At 31.1% G+C, this 25,055-nt stretch overlaps 3 protein-coding genes across 3 annotated transcripts in view; 2 read left to right on the top strand and 1 right to left on the bottom strand.

Moving 5' to 3' along the window:
- The window catches only part of LOC136983738 (myosin heavy chain, muscle-like), a 133,956-nt gene that overhangs the window by 11,357 nt on the left and 97,544 nt on the right, over nucleotides 1-25,055 (top strand). The gene's annotated exons all lie outside the window — the stretch shown is intronic.
- Nucleotides 14,392-15,372, bottom strand: LOC136983781 (uncharacterized). The gene has a single exon (XM_067280627.1). It carries the CDS (start codon nucleotides 15,370-15,372, stop codon nucleotides 14,392-14,394), a length of 981 nt encoding a protein of 326 aa, XP_067136728.1.
- Nucleotides 16,534-17,514, top strand: LOC136983780 (uncharacterized). The gene has a single exon (XM_067280626.1). It carries the CDS (start codon nucleotides 16,534-16,536, stop codon nucleotides 17,512-17,514), a length of 981 nt encoding a protein of 326 aa, XP_067136727.1.

Raw genomic sequence — 25,055 nt, 5'->3', positions numbered from 1 at the left:
ATTTTTAAACAATTTTGAACAAAGATTTAAATCTACTATCAATTTGTCAAATGAAAATAATTTAAAAATATATTATGAGTAAATGATAAAATCTATGTGGTCTTTTCATAGTATGTTTTCAAATAGAACTATTCAGTGAAGATAAAAAAAATTTTGGATTGTCAGAAAATGTTATAATTTAAGAAATTTGAAACAAAAAGTTCTCAAATAGTTTATAGTTAGAAATGATGTTGAATCCTTAAACATATATTTAAAATACAACTGAATTTATTACAATTTTATTAAAGCCAGAATAAAAAAAAATTACATGTATACCCTAATTTCTGGATGTAAAAATACTCAATCATTTTGAAGACTACTGAGTATGTTTAGAAATAAATGGAAGAAAGGAAAAAAAAATCAAATAATTTCTTATAGTGAGTAAAAGGAATATTTTTCCAAGCATTGTACAGAGTATAAACAGTGTAATATATCAAATGTAACTCATGCTGAACAAGATATTTTAGATTATGAAGATATTTTTGATGTAGAGGTTTTGTCACAAAATCATTAGATGATCTAAAACTAATACATCTCTAGGATTAAATCTTATTACAAATGAAATGATAGCCTTTATTGGTCAAACATGAATTAACAGTAAGAACACTTAATTTTTTTAGAAAAGCAACATTTATCCTGAAAATTGGTCTAAGGTGATTATACATAAGAAGAATGACAGATTTAGACTGAAGAATTATAGCTAAATTGTAAAAAAGTTATTTACATCAAGGATCATTCACATTTTTACTATCTGAGCTGAACAAAATAATTTAAAAGCCAAAACTTGGTTTGATTTTTACCCAATAGTAGTACTGAGTTCAATTACTGGTTAAAAAGGTTTTGTTTGTGATTATGTACTGAGTTAGCATTGTTTTCTTGTTAAATGTCCAATTTACATTATCTTGTAAACATCATAAAGTTTTTGCATTTTTCATGGACTTGATTCTGTCCCTATTTTAAAATTGAGAGAAAAATTACAACAATAAAGGGCTGATGATAAATTAATTCAAACAACTGAGTTACTATTGGGAACATATTTCATTTCAATTAGAGAAGGCATAACACAAACAATATTCCCAGTTTTTAATAAAAAATGGACTACTGCAAGATAATCCTCTTTCAGCTTATTTGTTCAATTTTTTAATATTTAATTACAAAAGAGTTTTTTATCCAGATGATGTTATTAACGTGGGACATGAAGTTATTTACTCAATAGCTTGTGCAGACAATGTTTTATTAGTACCTACCAATGTGTCATTATGGAGGAAAATATATATAATTAAAAATTATAGTGATAAATGGGGATTAAAGGTAAATCCACATCTTTTGCAATGGTATTATGAAACAGAGGTAAGCTATCTGTGAAAACCAAACTTCAGATCAGACTGAACACAAAATATCTAGGTGTTTGGTCATCATCATTATTCAGTTTTGGTAAATATTTTGAAGCTATTATAAAAAGAGCAAATAATTTGATGTTTAATTTGATTGAATTAGAATCTAAAATGAAAATGCAAAGCATTTTTGATGCTTTGCATTTGATGCTTTTTAATTTGATGATTTTGAATTCAGTACTATATGCAATCTTGATTTGGAGTATGAAATAAGTTGATAAATTAAAGTATATTCAAAATAAATTTTTCAGATATTTATATTATTTAAAATGTGATATTCCTACTTATGCAATATGGTTAGAATTCAACCATTTTAATATGTTTACAATTACTACAATCAGAGTGGTAAAGTTCATAAGAAGACTATCACACAAACACAGAATCAGGTTATACGGGGGAGTGCAAAAGTAGTATACAGTTGTTATTATGGGAAAAAAAGCGCACAGGGAGAAAATAGGAAGAAAAAACATTTACTTTCATGTACAAATTAAAATCAGAAATAAGGAATACGAACAAACAAAAAATAATAATGAACATCAAACATTTGTATTTCTCAGATTCTCAACTGTATACCTACTTTTGCACCCTCTGTATTTAGTTCCTTTACACCATTAAGGAAAAAATCTAATAAACACAGTAATGTTTACCATACAATATGAAAATTTGCATAGAGATCTAATAATGTTTGTGGAAATGACTTGTCTTAGATATTGCATAAAAATGGTTTATCACCAGTTGCTTTTATCCATGGTTTATCACCTGTTTGTTTAAGAATCATTATATAAAGGATTGTTTAAAATTTTGGTTTTAAACAATCTCTTCTATATGGTTAATAATTTTATTCTTTCTAATTTACAAAAAGAAAAAAGCTTCTACTCATCATACAGGATATGATGATTTCACTTGGAAAAGCTAGTAATACAAGGTGATGTTCTTTTCATTCCTTACAAATTTAAAAGTTTTTTTGGCTCAGATTTGGTCAAATAGAAAAAAATTTTCATGAAGATCAAATATCTGTATCCTAAAAAAAATGTGAATTATGCCTGTCAGCTGTTCAATCTCTCATATTTTTTGTAAATGTAATAAATTACATACCTTGAGAATTGATATACAATTAGATAAATTGGTTGATATATCTACTGAATGTCAATTTTGGAACTTTTTTAAGTGATATTTCTAGAGTAGAAGTGTACAAGATGTACAATTTTCTGTCTAAATATTTAAAAATTACCAATAAATTGTTTAATTTAATAATACTGACTCATTTTATAAAATTAATGTATTTATACAATATGTAATTTAAATATTGCCTTTAACTATGCCTCCTGTAACAGAATTTTTCCTTTTACTTTTAAAGTTTGAGATTGGTTAATTGATTATGAATGATTGTCAATTGTGAAATGATTTTTTTTATTAGAAATATTTATTTGAAATATCAAAATGATGAAATGATTTTTTTTTTATTAGAGTAATGCAGTCAGAGATGGCATTTTCCAAAAGAACTATTTTCAATCATAAATAGTTAATGATAAAAATTTGACATATAAATACAATCTTTCCATATATGAGAAGACTAAAATATTTAGACAAAAGTAAAATTTTATTTAGAAGCAAATTCTTTTAAAATTTAAAACAAAAACCCATAAAAATATTGAAAAACAAAAAGTATTAAAATACTTTAATAGCAACAACCTTTCTTTTTAGGTTTCTCAGCCAATTTTTAACAATATTCTACTGTTTGAAAAAATCTTGCATACCACAAAGATGTTTCCGTTTTTACTTTATTATTGGAACACATTCCATGCATTCAAGTATTGAACTTATATTTTTTGCATTTTATTCATGATTCAGGTTATGCTTTAACATTTTTTAGTGGTTGGAAAAAGAAGGTACTTCTTTTGCTCTATTTGGGACTTTTCCGAACACTGACATGTTTTAAAATATCTGAAAAGCCTAAAAACAGGTTGATCCTTTGAAATTTTTAGTGCATTCCTGATAGTTTTATTCTAAATTTTCAATTAAATTTGATAAAATATTTATCAATATTAGACTAAATTGTATAAAAAACTTTCATACCAATTTTTGTAAGTATATTTTCAAAAAACTACTTATATCAATTGAATCTTCAATGGAATTGATAGCAAATAACTCCTAAATGAAAAAAAAACTATTAAAAAGAAATTCATTTAAGCATGAAACAAGAATATAAATTTCTAAACTTACTATAAAATTTTTTTGTAGTTTTGTGTCTTTAAAAATATTCTCAAAAAGAAATTCCATATCAGAATTTTCTTCATCTTCAGCTGTTTTATAACTTTTACACTTTTTTAGCCATTCATATATCTGAATTAAACCAATTAGAATTTTTTAAATATTAATTAAATCACTTATCAGTTTTTAAAACAATATGTAAATAATAAATACAGAATAACAATGTTTTTAATATAAATGTCATAAAGACATTTAATTGTCTACATTTGATTTTTTGATTATACTCTAAAATATATTCTAAAACTGTAATTTTACAGCTAATTTTTATTTCTTAATTGTTAAGTTATAAATAACATGCAATATGAATTAAATATTACCTTTTAAAAAATGTGTTTGTTTTTAAAACAAAAACAAATGCATTAATTCAAAAGTGAATAGATGAACTAATAAGTTTCAGTGTAAGCCAGTTTATTGATTTGTTTATCTGTAACTTGCTTGTTTTATACATTTTTTTGGATAGTTTAATTTTATATATATTTTTGTTTTGTGTAAATTCTAGGAAATTAAGATTTATTATTATTATTTATATTTTCATTATTATGAAATTATAACAACTTAACGATATACTTAATAAATAATTTAATAATACTCTAGGAATAATTTCTAATATAATTTTTCTCTTTGAATAAAGAATGACTAATTAGTATCAATGTAACTTACAATAAATTTTAAAAAATCATCATCTTCATCTTTAAATAAAATAGTCCATAAAAGTACATCTTTATGATGAGTATAAGTAAGACTTGGATTTTCAAGCTGCAGTATGGTCTTTTTAAGCTTTAATGATGCTAAAATTTATAAATTAATGTTTAAAATATAGGATTTCTACATAAAAATTTCAAATTTATTTCTATTGAACATGAAGAATAAAAATTATTAATGCTTACTTTTATTTTTACTGTTTTGAAATATTTTATTTTTAAAACATGATATATAAATCATGTTTTGAAAACAAATATTCCAAATGCTTTGCAATTCATAACAAAATAATAAACTAATTCGTATAACAAAAATTAAATATTTAAAAACAGTAACACAAAAAACCTTTCACACTTTGTTTCTAGCAATTAAATCACAAAGTACAAACGTTTTCGGCCATTTTGAATGGCCTTCTTCAGGTACAATAAGGTCGGTTGGAACGTCGGTTAGCAGATATTTACATGATGTCAGTGTTTATGAAGGTTTCTTCTTACAAGTGACATCATTGCTAAAAAAGTTTAAATGATATTGACATTGTAAATAATCTTTTGAGTTTAACCAAGATGTGTGAAGGACTGTTGTTGATATGATAATTGTTAAAAGTGGAAATAAGAAACGAGATAAATTTAGAAACTGCACGAAAGATTGTAACGGGCTCGATGAGGGTGGATTGGTGGAGGGTGTTGAGGACTCCTTCAACACAGAAATCATAATTTACACACGTTATGTCGATGTTATTCTTATTGTTTGGAGATCCAAGCCAGATATTGATAGAGTACTGCAGACTGTCAATAGCAATCCGTTTAGGCTTAAGTTAAAGTTAGACCAACAGGATGATAAGATGGCCCATTTCCTTGACCTCAATATTTACCTGAATCATGGTTGTATAACCACTAATGTATGCCATAAGCCTAATCTCCAATCTTTCTTCATCCCCTCAACCTCGAACGATCCATTTACCTATAAAATATCCGCTTACAGGGCTTTAATTTGTAGAGCCTTTACCCATTGCTCTAGCATTACTGATGTGCTTCATGAAATCCAACATATCAAAAGCATCGCCATAGCCCATGGTTACAATGGTAAATTTATAGATAGGCTAGCTCAAAAAATACAGTCTCTTAAAAAAAGAAGCGATCAATTCCAGACCTCTTAAACAGCAATGTAAACGAATTGTAGTTGATTTCGACCCTAGAATGAGCCAAGCGTATAAAATCATAACCAAAAACGTCAAAGCTGGTCTCACATACAAACGCAACCCTACGATTTATAAACTTCTAGCTAATACAAAGGATAAATGCAGGGAAGCCAGAAAACCAGGGATTTACTCGGTTCCGCTTGAGGACAATAGATTTAAGCCAAACAAAAAATTAACATACATAGGCTCAACCAACAGATTGCTTACAAAAAGGATAGTTGAGCATAAATACAACACATGCAACAAAAAGTTTAATTCCACCCTAGCCCAGTTTGCAAATGAACCAAATATAACAGACAAATGGGAAGAGGCTAAGATTATTATACTTATGCTTGATTATAATCAGCTTAGAACAATTGAAACAATAGAAATCTTTACGAAATCTCTCAAAGAAAACTGTATTAACAGCAGAGATGCAGACTCGCTCTCCCCCGCATGGCAATCACTCCTCGATAACTCCCTAAATTAAATATGCCAATCCACCATCATCGAGCCTGTTACAATCTTTTGTGCAGTTTCTAAATTTATCTCGTTTCTTATTTCCAATTTTAACAATTATCATATCAACAACAGTTCTTCTCACATCTTGGTTAAACTCAAAAGATATCGTTTAAACTTTCTTAGCAATGACATAACTTGTAAGAAGAAACCTTCATAAACAATGTCATCACGTAAAATCTGCTAACTGACGTTCCAACCAACCTTATTGTACCTGAAGAAGGCCATTCAAAACGGCCGAGAACGTTTGTACTTTGTGATTTAATTGCTAGAAACAAAGTGTGAAAGGTTTTTTGTGTTACTGATTTTAAGTAGTTCTAGCTTTGAGTGCAGAGAATAAATATTTAAATTTAATTTTATTCTTGTTTTTCATCAATAAGCTAATTAATGAAAAACAAAAAACTAAGCTTTAACTCTATTTTGATACTATAATTACATTTTATATTTCTTATACTTCTTTTTAATATATTTGTCAAATATAAATTTTAGTTTGTGTGTAAATATTGTAATGTCTCAATGCTGCACTATCCAGAAATTATTAATATATTCAACTACTCAAAACTGGATATACTTAATAAACAAAGTGCATAAAACCAATCTCAACCAGCACAGTTTTATAAGAAAGCAAGCGTTTTTGACCTATTTAATGGGTATCATCAGGTTAATACAATATTTCATATGTACAAAACTATAATCCTGTCTGCTGTCTTCTATGGCTGTGAAACATGACTCTTCACAAAACATCAATTAAGTAGTCTAAACTTAAGCCACTGATGATGATGATGATTTTGAAATCGAAATCAGTTATAAGAAATGAATACTTTATCTTATCGTATAACTCTTTTTAATAAAAATATGTTTAACTATATATGAATAATCAGATTTAAAAAAAATTAATTATCTTCACTTTTGTATTTATTATTTGCAGTTTTATTTCGAAAAATATTTTATAAGACTGGTTTATACAGTATTAATGTATTTATATTATCACATTTTCATGCATATAATCCATGATGGTGAATGACATGTAGAAAATTATAGAACAAAAATAAAACCTTTAGATAACCATTCCACCATCACATGCATTTATGGAAGTAGTCATTACTCTTTAGGTACAATACAAGGTTCGTGATTACAATTTAAAATCGGCATATAATCCATCCAATTAGAAAATTTCCTTTCAAATTTCTTTTTAAATACAGATAACCTATGGATTATAAATATGAAAATACAGTAGAAATATGAGATTTGTAATCTTAATATATTTAGAGTTATAAAAAAAATTCTTTTAAAAATATTAAAATATTTATTTAAATAATCACTAAGAATTTGCAAATATTAAATTTAAATATCAACAAATGTTTTAAAATTAATCACTTCTTTAATATTCTTATAAAGCATAATAGTAATATAGACTTGTTTCAAAATGAAAATGTTATTACAAATAAACTCTGTCTAAGTGCAATTCAACATATTGATATGAACTCAATTTTATGACAATGCTTAGATAATTGTGGATTTAAAAGAGCCATCCAGAATGAAGACAAATACTATGTCATACTAGGAAAACATTCCCAAAATAAGATATCATTTTCCTAGTAAAAAATGAATTGAAATCATTTGCTAATGGCAAATAATTTCAAATGATATAAATTAATGACAATTGGTATGAAATGATGTTAAATTGTAACAAATGGTAAATTCTTTGAAATCATTTGCTTTGTAGAAGCAAATGTTAACAATTCATATTTCAATCAATTATCAAATATTTTTGTAATGTTTTCACGTTTGTAAATTTAGAATACATCATATCATTAGATGTCACTTAATAAATCATGTTAATTGACTTCATGGTATCATTTGGCAAATGTTCTGTTTATCAGTAATAGTGTTTACAACAGGGACAACAGTTTCACTTTTAAACTTGGAAAATACTGTTCTGTACATCAGGCTGAGTTACTTGCTGTAAAATAGTCTACTGAGGTGAATTCTTTTAAATTAAAGAGACAATCATTCACTAAAAAAATGAATTTTGATTAGGAAAATATTTTTGGAAAATTTACTAGTGTTTCTTCTCATTTTACCTTAGGAGATGCCAAGGCCCCTTGGCCTATCCTTTGAGTGTGCCACTGGATTGATATGAAATTTCCTAATAATATATAGTTTCATATATCCAGTAATGTGTGTGCTGTGACAGTGGATACAGATTTTTCTAATCCATTGTTAATTACAACAATTATCTGTTATACTGTAATATAATTTATATACAATGTGATAGTATACAACAGCCTTTTTAGGTCAATGTGCATTTAGCCTACAGTCCCTCCAGTACAATGGGTCACAAATATTTATAGCCTTAATATCACCTTGTAGTCACAATATTCTTTTTTGCATTTGTTAATTTTCCATGTTGTAGTTGTTATAAATCTTTGATATGCATTAATAAAATGGGTAAATTTTTCTATTATTTATAATTATGTTCCAATATATGGACTGAGACGATACATGAGATATCTTATTGTTATACCATTAGTGAAATCATTGAAATATCTGTAAATATTTTAGCAATGGACTTTCATTAGAGTCAGATTAAGATCAATAACTCTGGTTCCCTTAATCTAATCCATTTGGCTGCAGTCCTGAAAAATGTGTCTAAGAAAGGTTATCACTTTCCCTGTGATATCCTCAAACACATGATTTTGGATAGTAATAAATCCAACACTAGCTCTCATGTTTTAAGATATGTAAAATTATATCTGTAATGCCATGTGGCATTTTTAGCTGTAACCTAAGAATTTGGACATAATTTTTTTAATTGTTTATTGTGTTTTAATTTAAAATAGTAAACATTTTTTGTATACACAATGCAATTTAAATATTTTACTTTCAAAATATTCAAAAAATTTAAACATTTCCATACAAAAGCTACTACATCATCTTCTATTTATGTTATTGCTCTTAGCTGAGCAGTGATTATGGAAAAAGATTTTATGTATGGATCCAGATTAAATTTATGCAGTGATGTACCATTTAAAAAATATTACCAAATGTTTTACTACAATATGTATATATAAATTGTTTTACTGTTAAAAGGTATTATTTTTATATTAACAGTATTATTCATAATACTAAAGTCTTCTTCAGCCATGGCAAAGCTTCAGCCTTCAAACATATTTTTAATTTTTAGTAAAAAGGCTCTTTCTATCAAGTTTCTAAAATCATCAATACTTATATCATATTTTGTAATTCTTTCTTCTGATGGTTCTTTTAATTTAATAATATTTTCAAGATGTAGTTTGTCCAAACAGGGATGGACCACCATTTATTTTTCTGTGCTTTAGACCAGTGTTTCTCAAACTTTTTGGTCCACAACTTCCCTTTTGCACTTAAAAATTTCAAAGGACTCCTGAAGAATGAGTATGTGTAGAAAAATATCCCGGAGGGAGAGGGTTAATTTAAATTCAGGAGGAGTTAATTTCTTTTGTTTAATTAATCTATTCCATGTTGAAATTTCTCTCTGTTGCATGCCGCTTTGCATTGAATTTTTGTCAATGTTAAGACTAACGAAATTTTTTAAAAAATTATTTCTTTATTTTTCACAAACAAAATAAATATATTGAAAAATATAAAAACAAAAAACATTATATTTCGGACGTTAATCTAGTCTCAAAACATTCCGATTCAGCACAACAGTCCTCAGAAAAACAAGCAAAACTTACCACTCACGATGGGAAAAAAGTCTCGTTCAAATACTGGCGTGTCCTTAAGTACCCTCTCATGGTTGCGCCAGTGCTGCCAGTTAAAAACGCATATCAACTAAAATAATATTGGAGTATCCCAAGACATAGCCAAATATTGCAGCACCACAGAACTAGCGAAAATTCGAATTTGCCGACTGAAACGCTTTTGGTTGATCGGTTTTCAGATAATCAACGCTTTACTGTATTTCTAACTTTACTTGCCTACAGACACAATGCTGCTAGCAAATACTGTTCCAAATGACAATACTGTTCTATCATAGTTTAGGCAGAGTGGAACTCGGTGGATTCCCCAATAGCGCATAAATTGATGAATATTATATTTAGGCTCGTATTTAAATATTTATATTGTTTTTATTATTTATATGTGCAATTTATTTAAGTAAAAATTATTTTATATATGTTTTATTTCTATTATTTCTAAACATGAATCCATAGTAAATTTATAAAATATTTGAAAAAAAATTGATCTGGCATCAATTTTTCAGCAACCCCCCAAATATTTTTCACAACCCCCACTTTGAGAATTACTGCTTTAGACAATACAATCCTGGCGACCGACCTTTCCTTGTAGGCTACTAGCCATCAAAACGCTAAAACGTCTGTTAAAAAGTTTGTGTTTTTTAATGGACTTGTAGTGTCGAGAATTGTTGAAACGAATCCCGAATTGAGTTTGGATAAGAAAAGGATTGAGGACTTCACAATTTAACAGTTAAACACAAACTTATTTTAATAAAACTAAGACTTAACCTAATCGGATACACAAAACTTAAACTTAATTACTAACTTAACTAAAGTAAGGTTATAAATTACAATATATTTACAGAACCTCTTTCAGAAACAATATATGATAAAGGTTACAATCAGGGTTATCACTCTTTCTCTCACTCTTCCCAATGAACAAGAAACACGTGTTAAAATTGACTCGCCTTTCTACTTAATATTCTTCTTGTCTTTCTTATCCTCATGTGGTCTCTTTGTCTCTCTCGCCTTCCCTTTGTTCTTTACTTGGGAGACCACCTCACTCCTCTAGCCCGTACAACGAACACTCGAAGAACCAAAAAGAAAAAAGTTCCTTTCACACAATGTCGTGTCCTTTTATATTTTCCCACCATCCGGGCAAATAGTCAACACGTGATTCCTACCAGCCAATCAATGTGTACAAAACATACCAGCCTAAAAGGCGGTACGTGATGATAGCGCCACAATATTACAAAGAGAATAACAAAACCTGATACAAACAAACGAAACATTGACAGTATATAATAAATTTAGTAGTGGAGCACTACAGACTTTTTAGTGTTTTGGTGGCTAGTAGCCTACAAGGAAAGGTTGGTCACCAGGATTGTATTGTCTAAAGCACAGAAAAATAAATGGTGGTCCCTGTTTAGATGAACTACATCTTGAAAATATTATTAAACTTATATTATATTTTAAAATGTAACTTGATTTTTTTATTTTTTCCTCTTCATGCTATGAAGAAACTTCTTCCATGTTTTCAGTTTCTGAATAATATATATTTAATTAAAAAAAATAGAAAATTTTTTGATGGTAAGTTTTACACTAAGTTGAGATTTTTAAATGGAAATGTGTACTTCTATTTAAAATTCTGGACATTTCAACTTTTTTACTTAGGAATATTTCAGAAATATACAGGGTGGGCCAGCGAAAACGAAACGGCAGAGTGTTTGTGTTCGTCCAAGCAAAGCGCTCGGACAGGTCGATTTTACTCTCGAGGGGACATCTTTTGCAATAAAGTTTTTGCGATTCTGAATATTAACTAAACAAACATTTTTTTTCGAAATAAATGCTTGTTTAGTTAATACAAAATAAATGACTTTTTAAAATTTTTTGTTGTCTGTTGTATTCAGAATCGCAAAAACTTTATTGCAAAAGATGTCCCCTCGAGAGTAAAATCGACCTGTCCGAGCGCTTTGCTTGGACGAACACGAACACTCTGCTGTTTCGTTTTCACTGGCCCACCCTGTATAGAAATTTATTAAATTTGGTAAAATGTTTGCTTATTATTATTATTATTATTATTAAAATCAAACAAACTATATGGATATTAAGATAAATATATAAGTATATATTTAGCCATATGCATGATCATATATATATATAATATAATATTGAATATTAGATGAATGCTTTACCTTGTTTAATTTCTATACTTATCGTATTTGTAGTTTTAATTTTTTCATTCACAATTATCTGTAAATATAAATGAAAAATTTAGATAAATAGTACAATCTGAACTGTGAATAAACAATATGTAACACAGTAATGAAAAATTAGTTAATGTAATTGAAATACAAAATTATTTTATATTACACTATTGAAATGAACAGAAAATAAATTTTTTCAGAATTTACTCAATATAAATCACTTGAGAATTTTAAGATCATATATTTTTAAAAATTAATTCAACTAGTAAAAATAATGATGTCTGATAATCTGCCATTTATTCAATTAGAAAGCCAATATATGTGAAAATTCAATGTATGCAACATTGCAGATTATGTTGTTTCAACTTCATCATATGGACCATTTATTTTGAAAGTGGTGTAAGTCCATTTTTTCTTCTTCTTTCGAGATATTTAAACATTTGCGTTTTAGTTGATTCAAAAATATAAATAAAGTGTACTAAGTTTGACAATGTTTCTATGACTTTAGAAATATGTAAGTTGATTGCATAAAGACTTCGGTTAATGTTACCTTAGGTAGCCAAGACGGCGGCTTGTCTCTGATTCCAGCAAGGAAACAGTGGGAAACACGTTCTAACCTAACCTAACTATTCTAATAAATTTCCATAATTATTAGCAACCAAATTATTAGAATAGGTTAGGTTAGATTAGAACGTGCATCCTGTTAGACTTGGCGCTTATCGGAAAGATTAGTAAAAAGGCAGTTGGACTAGTGTAACCGGTTATGTAACAAAAGAACAAAGATTGCACAAAGATTACACACGGTCTTAACTCACGAAAAGTCAGCGTTGGAAAGGGGAGAGTGAAATGAGGTCACTTTCCCCGAGGGGTCAACAACGCCACCAACCTTTTATTACGTCAGAACGTCTACAAAACATCGCAATCGTTGATTCCAACACATCCCACTGTTTCCTTGCTGAAATCAGAGACGAGCTGCCATCTTGGCTACCTAAGGTAACATTAACCAAGACTTCTATGTGAATTTAACTAAACTAATATATTCTTTCTGGGCCATAAATGGATTTACACCACTTTCATAATTATTGAACTGTAAAATTCATTAAATTTCTATTATGTAAAACTCAATTTCACTTGAAACACATTACGTTTTATTCTGATTTTGTTTATATATAATAACAAGAAATAAAATAGTGTTGTTTATTCTGAATATTAAAAATATTTACTTATCATTAAACTATTTTATAAGTTTATTATTATTATGAGCTTACCATTAGACACTGCTTTTCATTTAGGTTCATTACATGAATTTTTTTCCATTCCATCAAATTGTACATTTGTTGGTAAAATTCATAGTTTCATTCCTCTGTTGTAAAGGGCTATCCATAAATGATGTCCACACTGGAAGCGACTTGTCTTAAGAGAGAATTAACCCCCTCCCTTAAGACAAATCGGACAAGGGGGGTTGAGCATTAGTGGACATCCATTTATTTCATTAAATTTTATACAGTTTATGCATTTTATTATATTTATTTCAAAGTTTCTTGTATGTTTCATTTCCACTTATGGTATCTATCATTCATAAAGTGATGAAGGTTTTAATGGGGGTTGCATTATGTTGGACATCCAAACAGGGGAAGGGTTACAAAAACTTGGACAAACTGGGACAAGAGGGGGGAGTAAAAGTTCAAGGAAAATGCAGATGTAATTTATGGACAGCCCAAGTGCTTAATTACACCGCAGAAAATGGACTTACACCACTTTCATAATCAATGATTATGCAATGTCATTTACCAATGAATTTTTAATTGATCAAAGCATATGGTTATTTTAAAATGCTAAGTGTGACTCATTTATAAATAAAAAGTTTACACTAAATTGTATGTATATTATGTGATTTCTCAATTTTTTCCAAAACTGGACTTACACCACTTTCAAAATAAATGGTCCATTGGATGAAAATCAAAGAGTATCTTGACTTTTTTGCATATAACAATATTATTTAACTATAGACTCTAGTATACCTTTTAAACACAGTCGTTTATTGCTAATATTCAAACGTTTTCGGTTATTTTTAATAACCTTTCTCAAGAACAGTTACATTCGAATGCGGTCGTAAAAATTTGAACACGTCGCCAATCGTAAACGAGCTTTTGAAATGGTTCTATTCGCGATCTCCTAACGGGAGGTTTACAAGCCAAAAAAATTATAAAAATATATCCTTAACTGATTCCTCAGCTTGTCCGTTGTTATACGTATTATATTAGTATAACACCCATAAGCAATTTCCTTGCCTGTTATAATGAATATCCCGTTCGTATATAAATCTGCTGTCGCCGGTTTTCTTATCTGGCGCTACCTTTCCTGCGCTACACCACGCTGTTTCTCCATGCTGATGAGATCTTGCTGGCTTCCCTAAAGTTAATAGCCTGTCCTTTGTAGCTGGTTTTGAAGATATTCCATGCTTTCGCATACTTTAGATGTTTTTTGCTGTAAACTTTTTGTATGAGCTTTGCTTTATCCCAATCTGCCTTTACTTCTTGTTGGTCTGCCAGAATATACGTTGCCAGGGCGGTGTTAGGATGTTCGAGTCTTATGTCTCTTTGGTGCTCGGTAAGTCTTTCTTTAAGGGATCTTCCTGTTGCTCCCACGTAGTATAATTCGTTTTGTCGTCTGTTATCTATTACCGGGATTTTGTACACCCCTGGAATGAGGTGTAGGTTCGGTACGTCTTTGTCGGCTCTTAGCAGTTGATATATTGTCGGGTTCCTTTTGTATACTATTTTTTTGTTTGTGGCCGCTCCTATTCTTTTGTATACATTATTTAGTTGTGCTCTGTATTCCATGATTGTACACTCGTCTGCTTTTCTTCTATTTGGCTCTTTGTTGTTAGGCGGTTTGAGGTTGGAGAAAGCCTTGCTGTTCACCCCGAATGACTTAGCTAACATGTTAATATATTTCAACTCTTCGTTTCTATCTTGCAGCTTGCTGCAGTGCGTGTACGCCCTTGTCACTAGTGCCCGGTAGGCTGCTAGCTTATATGATACCGGGTCGTGGGAGTTCCAAGGTATGAACCATGGGGTGTATGTCGGTTTTCTGTATACTTTAGTAACAACTCCATCTCTGGCATCTATTTGTATATCGATGTCCAAGAAATGTACATTTCTGTCGTTCATTTGTTCCAGCTCAATTTCTAGCCCGAAGTTGTTGCTGTTGATATCTTTTACGAAACCATCTATGTTTGGTTTATTCTTCCATATGACGAGAACATCGTCTACATATCTTGCATAGATGAGAATGTGCTGTGCGTATTTAGGTATGATGTTTTCCTCTAGTGTTCTAAGTACCATTTCGCATAATAGGCCAGAGATAGGGCTGCCCATCGCCACTCCTCTTTGCTGCTCATATGTGACGCCATTAAAGTTGAAAATTGAGGAAAAAGTGGCGATATGTGCTAGTTCCAATATTTGTTCCCTTTTCCTTTCTGCATTACTAATCTTGTTGAGTAAGAAGTCCCTTAGGTGGCAGAAGCACGGCTCCAGGTTTATGGATGGGTATAATGCTTTAAAGTCTAGCACTGTCATAACGCACCCTTGTTGTAAATGCATGTTTTTCATTTTTTGCAGAAGCTCAGTGGGGTTTTTTATGTTGAACTGATGCGGCGAGCTATGTGCGCTTATGTATCCTTTTAAAAATCTCTCTAGTAGTATTGTGGGCGAACATGCTTTGTCTACTACTGGTCTTATACTTTTGTCATTTTTGTGTGTTTTGGCGAAGCCGAATAATTTGGGGACTGCCGGTGAGGATATTATTATGTTCTTCATCTTTAGTTCTTTCGCCAAGGGTGTAGCTGCAAAGCGTTTTACTCTTGCCTGCATCCTTTCTAGGGCTCTTGGGTGCGCCCTTACGCAGTTTGTATCCGTTATGTATTTACTTAGCATTTCGTCATACGTATCTTTTTTCATGATGACCAAGTTCTGAGATTTGTCCGCTCTTGTAAGGGTATAGTTATTAGCTTTTAGCCATTTTTTGCTGTTTGCAATGCTGTTCCATATTGGGCTGCCATCGTTATTTTTTCGTTTTTCCTGTTTGATTTTGAGTGCAACTTCCCATCGGAACGCTTCTTTTCTTGTTTCGCTTAGTCCTTCAATAGCATGTTCGACCTCCGGTATTATTTTCTCATACGACAGTGCTGGTCTTGGTGCGTATTTAGGGCCATATTGGTAGGCTTCTTTGATACATGGTGGAGGTATAATGCCATCCCAGCATATAATTTTAGGCGTGAGCTGCGGCTCTCGTTTCTTTACTTGGTGCCTTTTAATCCATTCTATTTTTTTTCTTGTATCTAATGGTAGCCCTTTCAGTGACTTGGTTCGCTAGGTTTAGGACCCGTTTGTTAGCGTCTTCTAACACATGTTGGCTCACATGTGACGCATTTCATTATTGGCGTCACATATGAGCAGCAAAGAGGAGTAGCGATGGGCAGCCCTATCTCTGGCCTATTATGCGAAATGGTACTTAGAACACTAGAGGAAAACATCATACCTAAATACGCACAGCACATTCTCATCTATGCAAGATATGTAGACGATGTTCTCGTCATATGGAAGAATAAACCAAACATAGATGGTTTCGTAAAAGATATCAACAGCAACAACTTCGGGCTAGAAATTGAGCTGGAACAAATGAACGACAGAAATGTACATTTCTTGGACATCGATATACAAATAGATGCCAGAGATGGAGTTGTTACTAAAGTATACAGAAAACCGACATACACCCCATGGTTCATACCTTGGAACTCCCACGACCCGGTATCATATAAGCTAGCAGCCTACCGGGCACTAGTGACAAGGGCGTACACGCACTGCAGCAAGCTGCAAGATAGAAACGAAGAGTTGAAATATATTAACATGTTAGCTAAGTCATTCGGGGTGAACAGCAAGGCTTTCTCCAACCTCAAACCGCCTAACAACAAAGAGCCAAATAGAAGAAAAGCAGACGAGTGTACAATCATGGAATACAGAGCACAACTAAATAATGTATACAAAAGAATAGGAGCAGCCACAAACAAAAAAATAGTATACAAAAGGAACCCGACAATATATCAACTGCTAAGAGCCGACAAAGACGTACCGAACCTACACCTCATTCCAGGGGTGTACAAAATCCTGGTAATAGATAACAGACGACAAAACGAATTATACTACGTGGGAGCAACAGGAAGATCCCTTAAAGAAAGACTTACCGAGCACCAAAGAGACATAAGACTCGAACATCCTAACACCGCCCTGGCAACGTATATTCTGGCAGACCAACAAGAAGTAAAGGCAGATTGGGATAAAGCAAAGCTCATACAAAAAGTTTACAGCAAAAAACATCTAAAGTATGCAAAAGCATGGAATATCTTCAAAACCAGCTACAAAGGACAGGCTATTAACTTTAGGGAAGCCAGCAAGATCTCATCAGCATGGAGAAACAGCGTGGTGTAGCGCAGGAAAGGTAGCGCCAGATAAGAAAACCGGCGACAGCAGATTTATATACGAACGGGATATTCATTATAACAGGCAAGGAAATTGCTTATGGGTGTTATACTAATATAATACGTATAACAACGGTCAAGCTGAGGAATCAGTTAAGGATATATTTTTATAATTTTTTTGGCTTGTAAACCTCCCGTTAGGAGATCGCGAATAGAACCATTTCAAAAGCTCGTTTACGATTGGCGACGTGTTCAAATTTTTACGACTGCATTCGAATGTAACTGTTCTTGAGAAAGGTTATTAAAAATAACCGAAAACGTTTGAATATTAGCAATAAACGGCTGTGTTTAAAAGGTATACTAGAGTCTATAGTGCAAATCTACGCAGTCTTTGAAGAGTATATATTATTTAACAGGATTTGAGCAGCTTTAAGTGCTTAATTTATTTTCAATAACTAATCATATATAGTCTCTCTCTCACATTCCTAATTTTTAACAGATTTTTCTGTTTTTAATATCTTTTTATATTTTGAAATCATAAAAAGCATGGTAAGAAAGAATCACTTCATATTTTAATATATATTGAGATTATTAGAGCAGTTGCTTATCATTAATGAAAGCAGGTTTCTAGGAATGCTTCATCAGATGAGACAGGTTCAAAATCTTTAAGTACAGACGTAGATTTGACACTCCAATATAATTTGCATAAAAACATTAGAATCTATTTAAGGCATTCTCAAATTCTTAAGGAATGGAGTAATTTCAAACTCATTCTAGATCCATATGGCATTACTTAATTTTAAACCTACAACTAAAACTTTTAGTCATGGAAAAAATTACCATATTACAATTAATTAATAATTTTATATATATATATATAAAGTTATTAATTAATTGTAATATGGTAATTTTTTTATATATATATATATCAGTGGCTGATCGGTTAATGAACAATTTGGACAATGAACGAATCAGATAACAAACACTTTCACGAAAGATTTTTATGTTCGGATAACAAACACGTCACAGAAGTGACATAAAATAGTGAATACTGATTGGTCCTCCCTTGTGTGCAGGTGACAATTTGAAACCTTTCAGAGTTCTATCTGAAGACATTGACATCGTCATTCAATTCAATACCAATCAGATAGTATTCCTCCAAATTTTGAAACCCTCCCTTGTAATTCCAGCTTTTTATTTACCTTTCTGACAAATAATTTTTTATAGTTTTTGCAAGACTGTCGGGTGGGTACTCGTTAAGTTTTGAGTCAGTTTTTATTTACGAAAGGCGAGAGTTTAACTGTCCCATCAGATATTCATAAACATTTTAATCCAAATTTAAAATTTCATCTGGGCCTTGCATTTAAATAATTTTTTGTGCATTAAATAGTTGTTAAATAGTTGATTTCTGTTCTCTGAATTTTTGTAAGTGTTTTTCTGAACTTTTTATTTAAAAAAGAAACTGATAATATTATGAAGTCTGAAAAGAGTGAAGTGTCAAGAACTGTGCTCGCTGTAGAAACCAAGCAAGAGATAATAGCCAAAAGGTGGAGAGTGGGCAGAAGATGTCTGATGTTGCTATGCAGTATTGCTTAAACAGATCTAGAATAGACACAATCTTAGCTATGAAAGATATATCAAGAAGTCTCAAGCAGCTAAAGGAGTAATGAAAATCACACCTGAGAAATAAAGAGCATTGAAGAGCTCATAATGGAACCTGAAACTGATGTGATGACAGAAGAACTCCAAGAACTTTTACATGAAGAACACCAAGAAACTCAGCGAGATGTGTTTTCTTTTGAAAAAGAGGAAGACGAATGAGGACCAATGCCAACATCTGCTATTAAAGATCTTTTGAAGAAGTGGGAGGATGTCAGAACAATGGTCATTCAAATGGCATCCAAACCAGAATGAGGTTAATAGGCTTGGGGATCTCTACAATTACAATTGTGGCAATACACCATATTTATGTATATATTAGATATAAGTTTAGTTTTAAGTTTTCTTTATTCTTCCTTTTGTTTTCTTGAATTTTCTACTAACATTTCTTCCTGTGGGTGGGGTAACCCTTTCGACAAACCACATTAACAATGGAAAGTGAAAGCCCTGAGGCTACTAGAATGATAAAAAGGTTTATTCTTGGGTCGAACTCTTGGTGAAGACAGATGTGTAAAAGATGCGCTACTGCTCGTCGTTGAGAAAGACTAAGGAAGACGAAGGTGGCCGACAAGAAAGAAAGGACCCTCATAATGTAAGGAGAGAGAGAGAACATCCCTTGTATAGCGAGAATCTTCGAAGAGATCCAAACAAAGATCAAAAGGAAAACAATTTATAGTGGTTTCCCACCAGAAGAGCATTGATACCAAACAGAACCCAGATATCCTTTATAACCTTCACCTTCTTACTAAAACCTTTTGTTATTCTTCCTTTCCTTTTTTTAGTGTATAATTTAGAGTTAGTATTAGTTATAAGATTACAAGTCTGCCTTTTCTTACTTGTTGTGAGCGTGTTCCATTGACCTGTACATGCTCAATTCCTTGCCCCAGTTTTAGGATATTGTATAATGCTAAGAGTTGGAATCCTAAAAGAACCTGTATAATACTAATCATGTGAATTAAATAAATAATCGTGGATATTTTTCTGTGTACTGCTTCTCGTGGACCATTGTGCACTCACGTGACTTTCACACAGTGTTATTAATTACTTCCGAAAAATCCTGAAGAAGAGAGAAAAGCAATCGACATTGGACAGATTCTTTAACCCCCACAAACAGAAAAAACATGATTAATAAAAATGCAACACTGTGTATATATGTACTTTTATTATTACATTTAAATAAACATGTAAGAAAGTACATATTTTTTATTTTTTGGAGTCTCCAAAATGAATTAATCAAATTCCCATAAAAACCTATGGTAAATTGATAATCAGTTAACGAACAATTTGGATAGCGAACAAAGTCTTGGAACGGATTATGTTTGTTAACTGATCACACATTGTATATAAAGTTATTAATTAATTGTATCATGGTAATTTTCTCCATGACATAAATATATATATTACATATATTTCTAACATAAAAATAGTGCTTTTTTGAATACTGAATATTCATTGAAAGATGTAGCATATCATCATCATATAAAAGTAAAAGTAAAAACAAAAGTAAATATAATGAAAACTTAATTCTAGAAAATTTCATTATAAATTTTTGAATGAAAAACATATTTAAGAAAGGTAAAGAATTTTTTTATATTGCAAATATCAAAAATTTATAATGATATTTACTTTTTTCCCAATATCAAATAATTTATTAATTATTAACTATTTTTAAATTACTTACTGCTATTAAGAATAACAGAAGTTTACAAAGAAATGGATTTACATAAACTTCAGAAATATTTCTTATGAAAATAATTAGATGCAATTCAAGAGAACATGTTGATAAAATTCTAGATTTAAAAAAAAAATGTATACTTATTAATATTTTCATAATTAAGTAATTAACAAATTTTAAGTAAAATCAAAAAGAAAACCTTATATAAAATCTACATGAAAATTAGTGATTCAACTATATGAAAAAAACAGTATACAAGCATCAGTTTTAAATTAAATATTCAAGATTTTTTTCATACCATATAAATATATGCAATGCATAGCCATATTAATCAGCCATTAACATTACAAAAAGACAGAGTAATGTGCAATATCTCCTCTAGTTATGATTAACACTCATAATTATCCTTACAAATTCATAGCATCACTGAGAGGAGAATTTTTCCCAGACCCATCAAGTTTTCTATGAACTTAGGGGTCCTTAGTGGTTAGCCTCTTATAAATTAATGTTTTTTTTTATTTTTTACTAATAAAAATAAAAGCTTTAAGATTGTTTTTTTATTAATAAAATTTCATGTACTTCATTTTGTTAAAAAACTGGAAAAGAGGTCTACTCTACCTTGGGCCCCAAATATAAAAGGAGTGCAGTCACATGATACAACATCTTAATCCCCCAAAATAATCATCTGCCATATTGGTTGCTAATTTTGCTTTACCTCACTCATTTTCTATGTCAATGTAGAAGAAAGGAATCTTGCCTGGCTATGTGAGTGTTTGAAAGATGATTATTCAAAAAAATATAGAGAGAAAATTTCTTTTATTAGTTGGGATCTGTATGAAATACAACTGATGGATTTTTCATCCAATGATCTAACCACACGACACACTATAGAACATGGGACCATTATGAATCATTTGTTTTAACAACTAATGCTGCCACACTGGATCAGATGAAGGCATACCAATCACTTGAAACTTATATTTGGCAAGCAGATTTATTGACCATGGTATTTTATCAAGAACCATTGGTAATGATTTAATTTTGCTTGTATGAAAGATATAGTATGTATCTGCTCATAAATGAGACACTTTGCAACACTCACAACACTAACTACTTTACATAAATATAAATGTAAGGTTTATATTTAAAAAAATAAAGTGCATGAAACCAATCTCTATCAAAATTTTATAAGAAAGCAAATGTTTTTGACTGTTTAATGGGCATCGTCAGGTTAACTGACCTAAATTTAACATCTGCATTCAAACTTTGCTGTTTTAATGCAGCTGTTAAAACAAGGAGATTGCCATTCATGTGTTAAAAGAGGGGAATGTAAGAGAAAGAGAGGAGGGGGAGAGGGTTGTAAGATTGAACTCTGCAGAATGACTTCAGAGAATCCACTCAGGGAAGGAGTTACATCACAACAGTTGATAGCTGTATTTTTTCTCATGGCTTTGTAAATTTTGCTGGAGATTGATTTTGTGTGCTTTGTTTATTAACTGTGAGCTACACGAATACCGATTACAAAGAATCTTGGATTTTGAAAAAAAAAACAGAACCTTTAATTCGCGTGATAATATACAGGAACTTATAGGATGCCAGCAATACTAAAAAATATCTCTTCCCGACACATAAATATATACACCTTATAACTAAACTTATAACTAATTATAACTAAATTATAACTAAATTAGGATAATGGGACAATGAGGACGAATAAAGTAAAAGAATAGACTGAAAGAGAAAATGGTACCCAAATTTTACAACATTATCACGGTGCGTTATATACAATGGTTGGTGGACCTCTTCTTAATCACGAACGATGTAACTTCGTCCCTAAAACGTAAAGTCCTTGACCGATGGGGACAAAAAAATATTCTTGATCTTCTCTTCTTTCGATCCGAATTTTTCTACGTTCCTTCGTACTTCTTTGTTCTCTCCACGTGGTCCCAAAAATGTAGTGGAGAGCTACCTCTCGCGTCTTTCCTTCTCGAGTCTTGGCCAAAGAATGACCTCCTTCGTCCCCGTTATAGCCTGAGGGCCGCATACCGTTCATTGTCCTAAGGGGCCACCTGACCGGAGCCGTTATGCACCGGTCAGGAGAAAATACCAAGAAGGGAAGATAATAGTACTAGGAAGGAGGAAGGAAAATATATTCTAATATACAATAAAATACGTTAGACTAATTAAAACTATACATTACAATAATGGCGTTTAGCCACATAACCAAGGATCACACTGCATAGTGTCAAAATTACCATTTGGTGATATTTTTATTAAAATGACAATAAAAATATAATACTGGTGATAAAAACTAGTCCACTTATTTTGACATTCAGCATGAAATTGAATCACAAAGCATGCTTCAGGAAAAACAGCAGCCCATCAAGCTCCTGTATGATGGGAGTTTTGTTCACCCACACACCTAACCATGTCATTATGTCATGTAGCAAGTTCGGACAAGAAAGCTGGAAGTGACATTGAGAATCAAAGGCAGTTTTCATACAGTGCCACTCAGCATTTCCAGATTGGAGACTTTTTTGGAGTGACATCTTTTTTTTTCTTTCCACTTTGACCTTTGTTCAGTAGACTAAAAAATTTTGACATGACAGAACGTGTGATACTGTTTAAGCACTATGATCAAATGTGTTATTTGGTAAGAGTACCTTTTACTTCATATAATATATGAAGAGATTTAAATTGTAATTAAATGAAGATTTAACTGTATATGTGCTGAAGTGGCAACATGAGTTGAAAGGATTGTGGCATGAAAGGAACAGCCATGTTGTAGCACCAGAGATGTACAAGTGTTCTGCTCATGTTTAATAAAGAGTTAGCTGTGTTATCTGGTCATTTATAATATATGGTGGCAGAGTAGAGGATAATGTATCAGATCCTAGTGCCAGAAGTGTTTAATTTTTATCCCAAGGATTGGAAAGTATGGATAGGATGTTTGAATAATTTCAAATAGCATCTGGACTCCATAATAAAACTGCTGACCAGGTAAATTCTTTAGTGTACTTAATGGGACAGAAAGCCAAGAAAATTTTAGTGTCATTTAGTCTCTCTGAAGAGGATAGAAATGACTATTCCAAAGTTAAGGCAGCTTTCAAAAAATACTTTGTTCCAACTAAGAATTTATATCTTTCATATATCTCTACTACTTTCATATATCTCTACCTAAATTAATTAGATAAATTAATAATTCCAACTAAGAATGTTATATATGAAAGATATAAATTCTATTCTTGGTTTCAAGAAGAAGGAGAAACATTGGAGAATTTCATTACCTCATTATATAGTCTTGTTAAAATGTGCAATTTCCCTGCTCCGTTTCAAGATGAACTGATTAGGGACAAAATTGTTTGCAGCATTAGAGATAAAAAGTCTTGGAACACTTGCAACTAGAAACATAACAAACTCTGGAAAAAGCAATAAACACCGTAAGACAGACTGAAATAGTGGAAAAGCAGCAGGAAGCTTTTACGAACAATTCTGGGAACAACATATATGCATTAGGCAAAACTGCTTGTAGAAGAGTGTATTTTCAAAACCAGAAGCTGCCGATAGTTCATTTACCAGACACAAAACTTTAAATTCCTATTATTGGTGTGGAAAATATGTAAAACGTACTAAGCTAAATTGCCCTGCACATAAGGGACTGTGTAATAAATGCAAAAATGTAAATCATTATTCAAAGGTCTATAAAGCTAAAGTGAGTATAAATGAAATAAAAGAACCTGATCAAAATTCATTTTTGGGACATGTTAAATGGTTAGGTAATATAAACAGTAGTGTTAAGAAACAGCCTAATCAGTGGAGTGCAAACACTTTTGTGAGAGACATTCCTTTAAACTTCAAGATCGACACAGGTACATATGTCACAGTTATACCATGCAACACATACAACAGAGTGCTATCCCATGTTAAATTACAAGAAACAAATAGATCTATACACAACCCTGGAAAGAAAACACTGGATGTTGTGGGAATGTTTATGGAGAAGCTAAGAAATAAGAGATTCCACATCAAAGAAGACATGTATGTTAGACCGCCGCAAACTAGTGCTTTGCAAGAGCAAAACACTAGCATACGTGCGCTAGCACAACCGATGACGTCCAAAGTTCTGCCCCTTTCTTCTTGCCTGAACAATTTTTCTTTTGCTAGTGCAGCAATACGAGAGTACACTCGCTGTTCACAGAATTCAACTGTGAGAGCAG

This window comes from Centruroides vittatus, unplaced genomic scaffold, assembly GCF_030686945.1.
Source record: "Centruroides vittatus isolate TY-2023 unplaced genomic scaffold, ASM3068694v2 contig_885, whole genome shotgun sequence".
NCBI lineage: Eukaryota > Metazoa > Arthropoda > Arachnida > Scorpiones > Buthidae > Centruroides > Centruroides vittatus.
The sequence above is the reverse complement of the archived record's forward strand: the minus strand, read 5'-3'. Positions and strand labels throughout refer to the sequence as shown.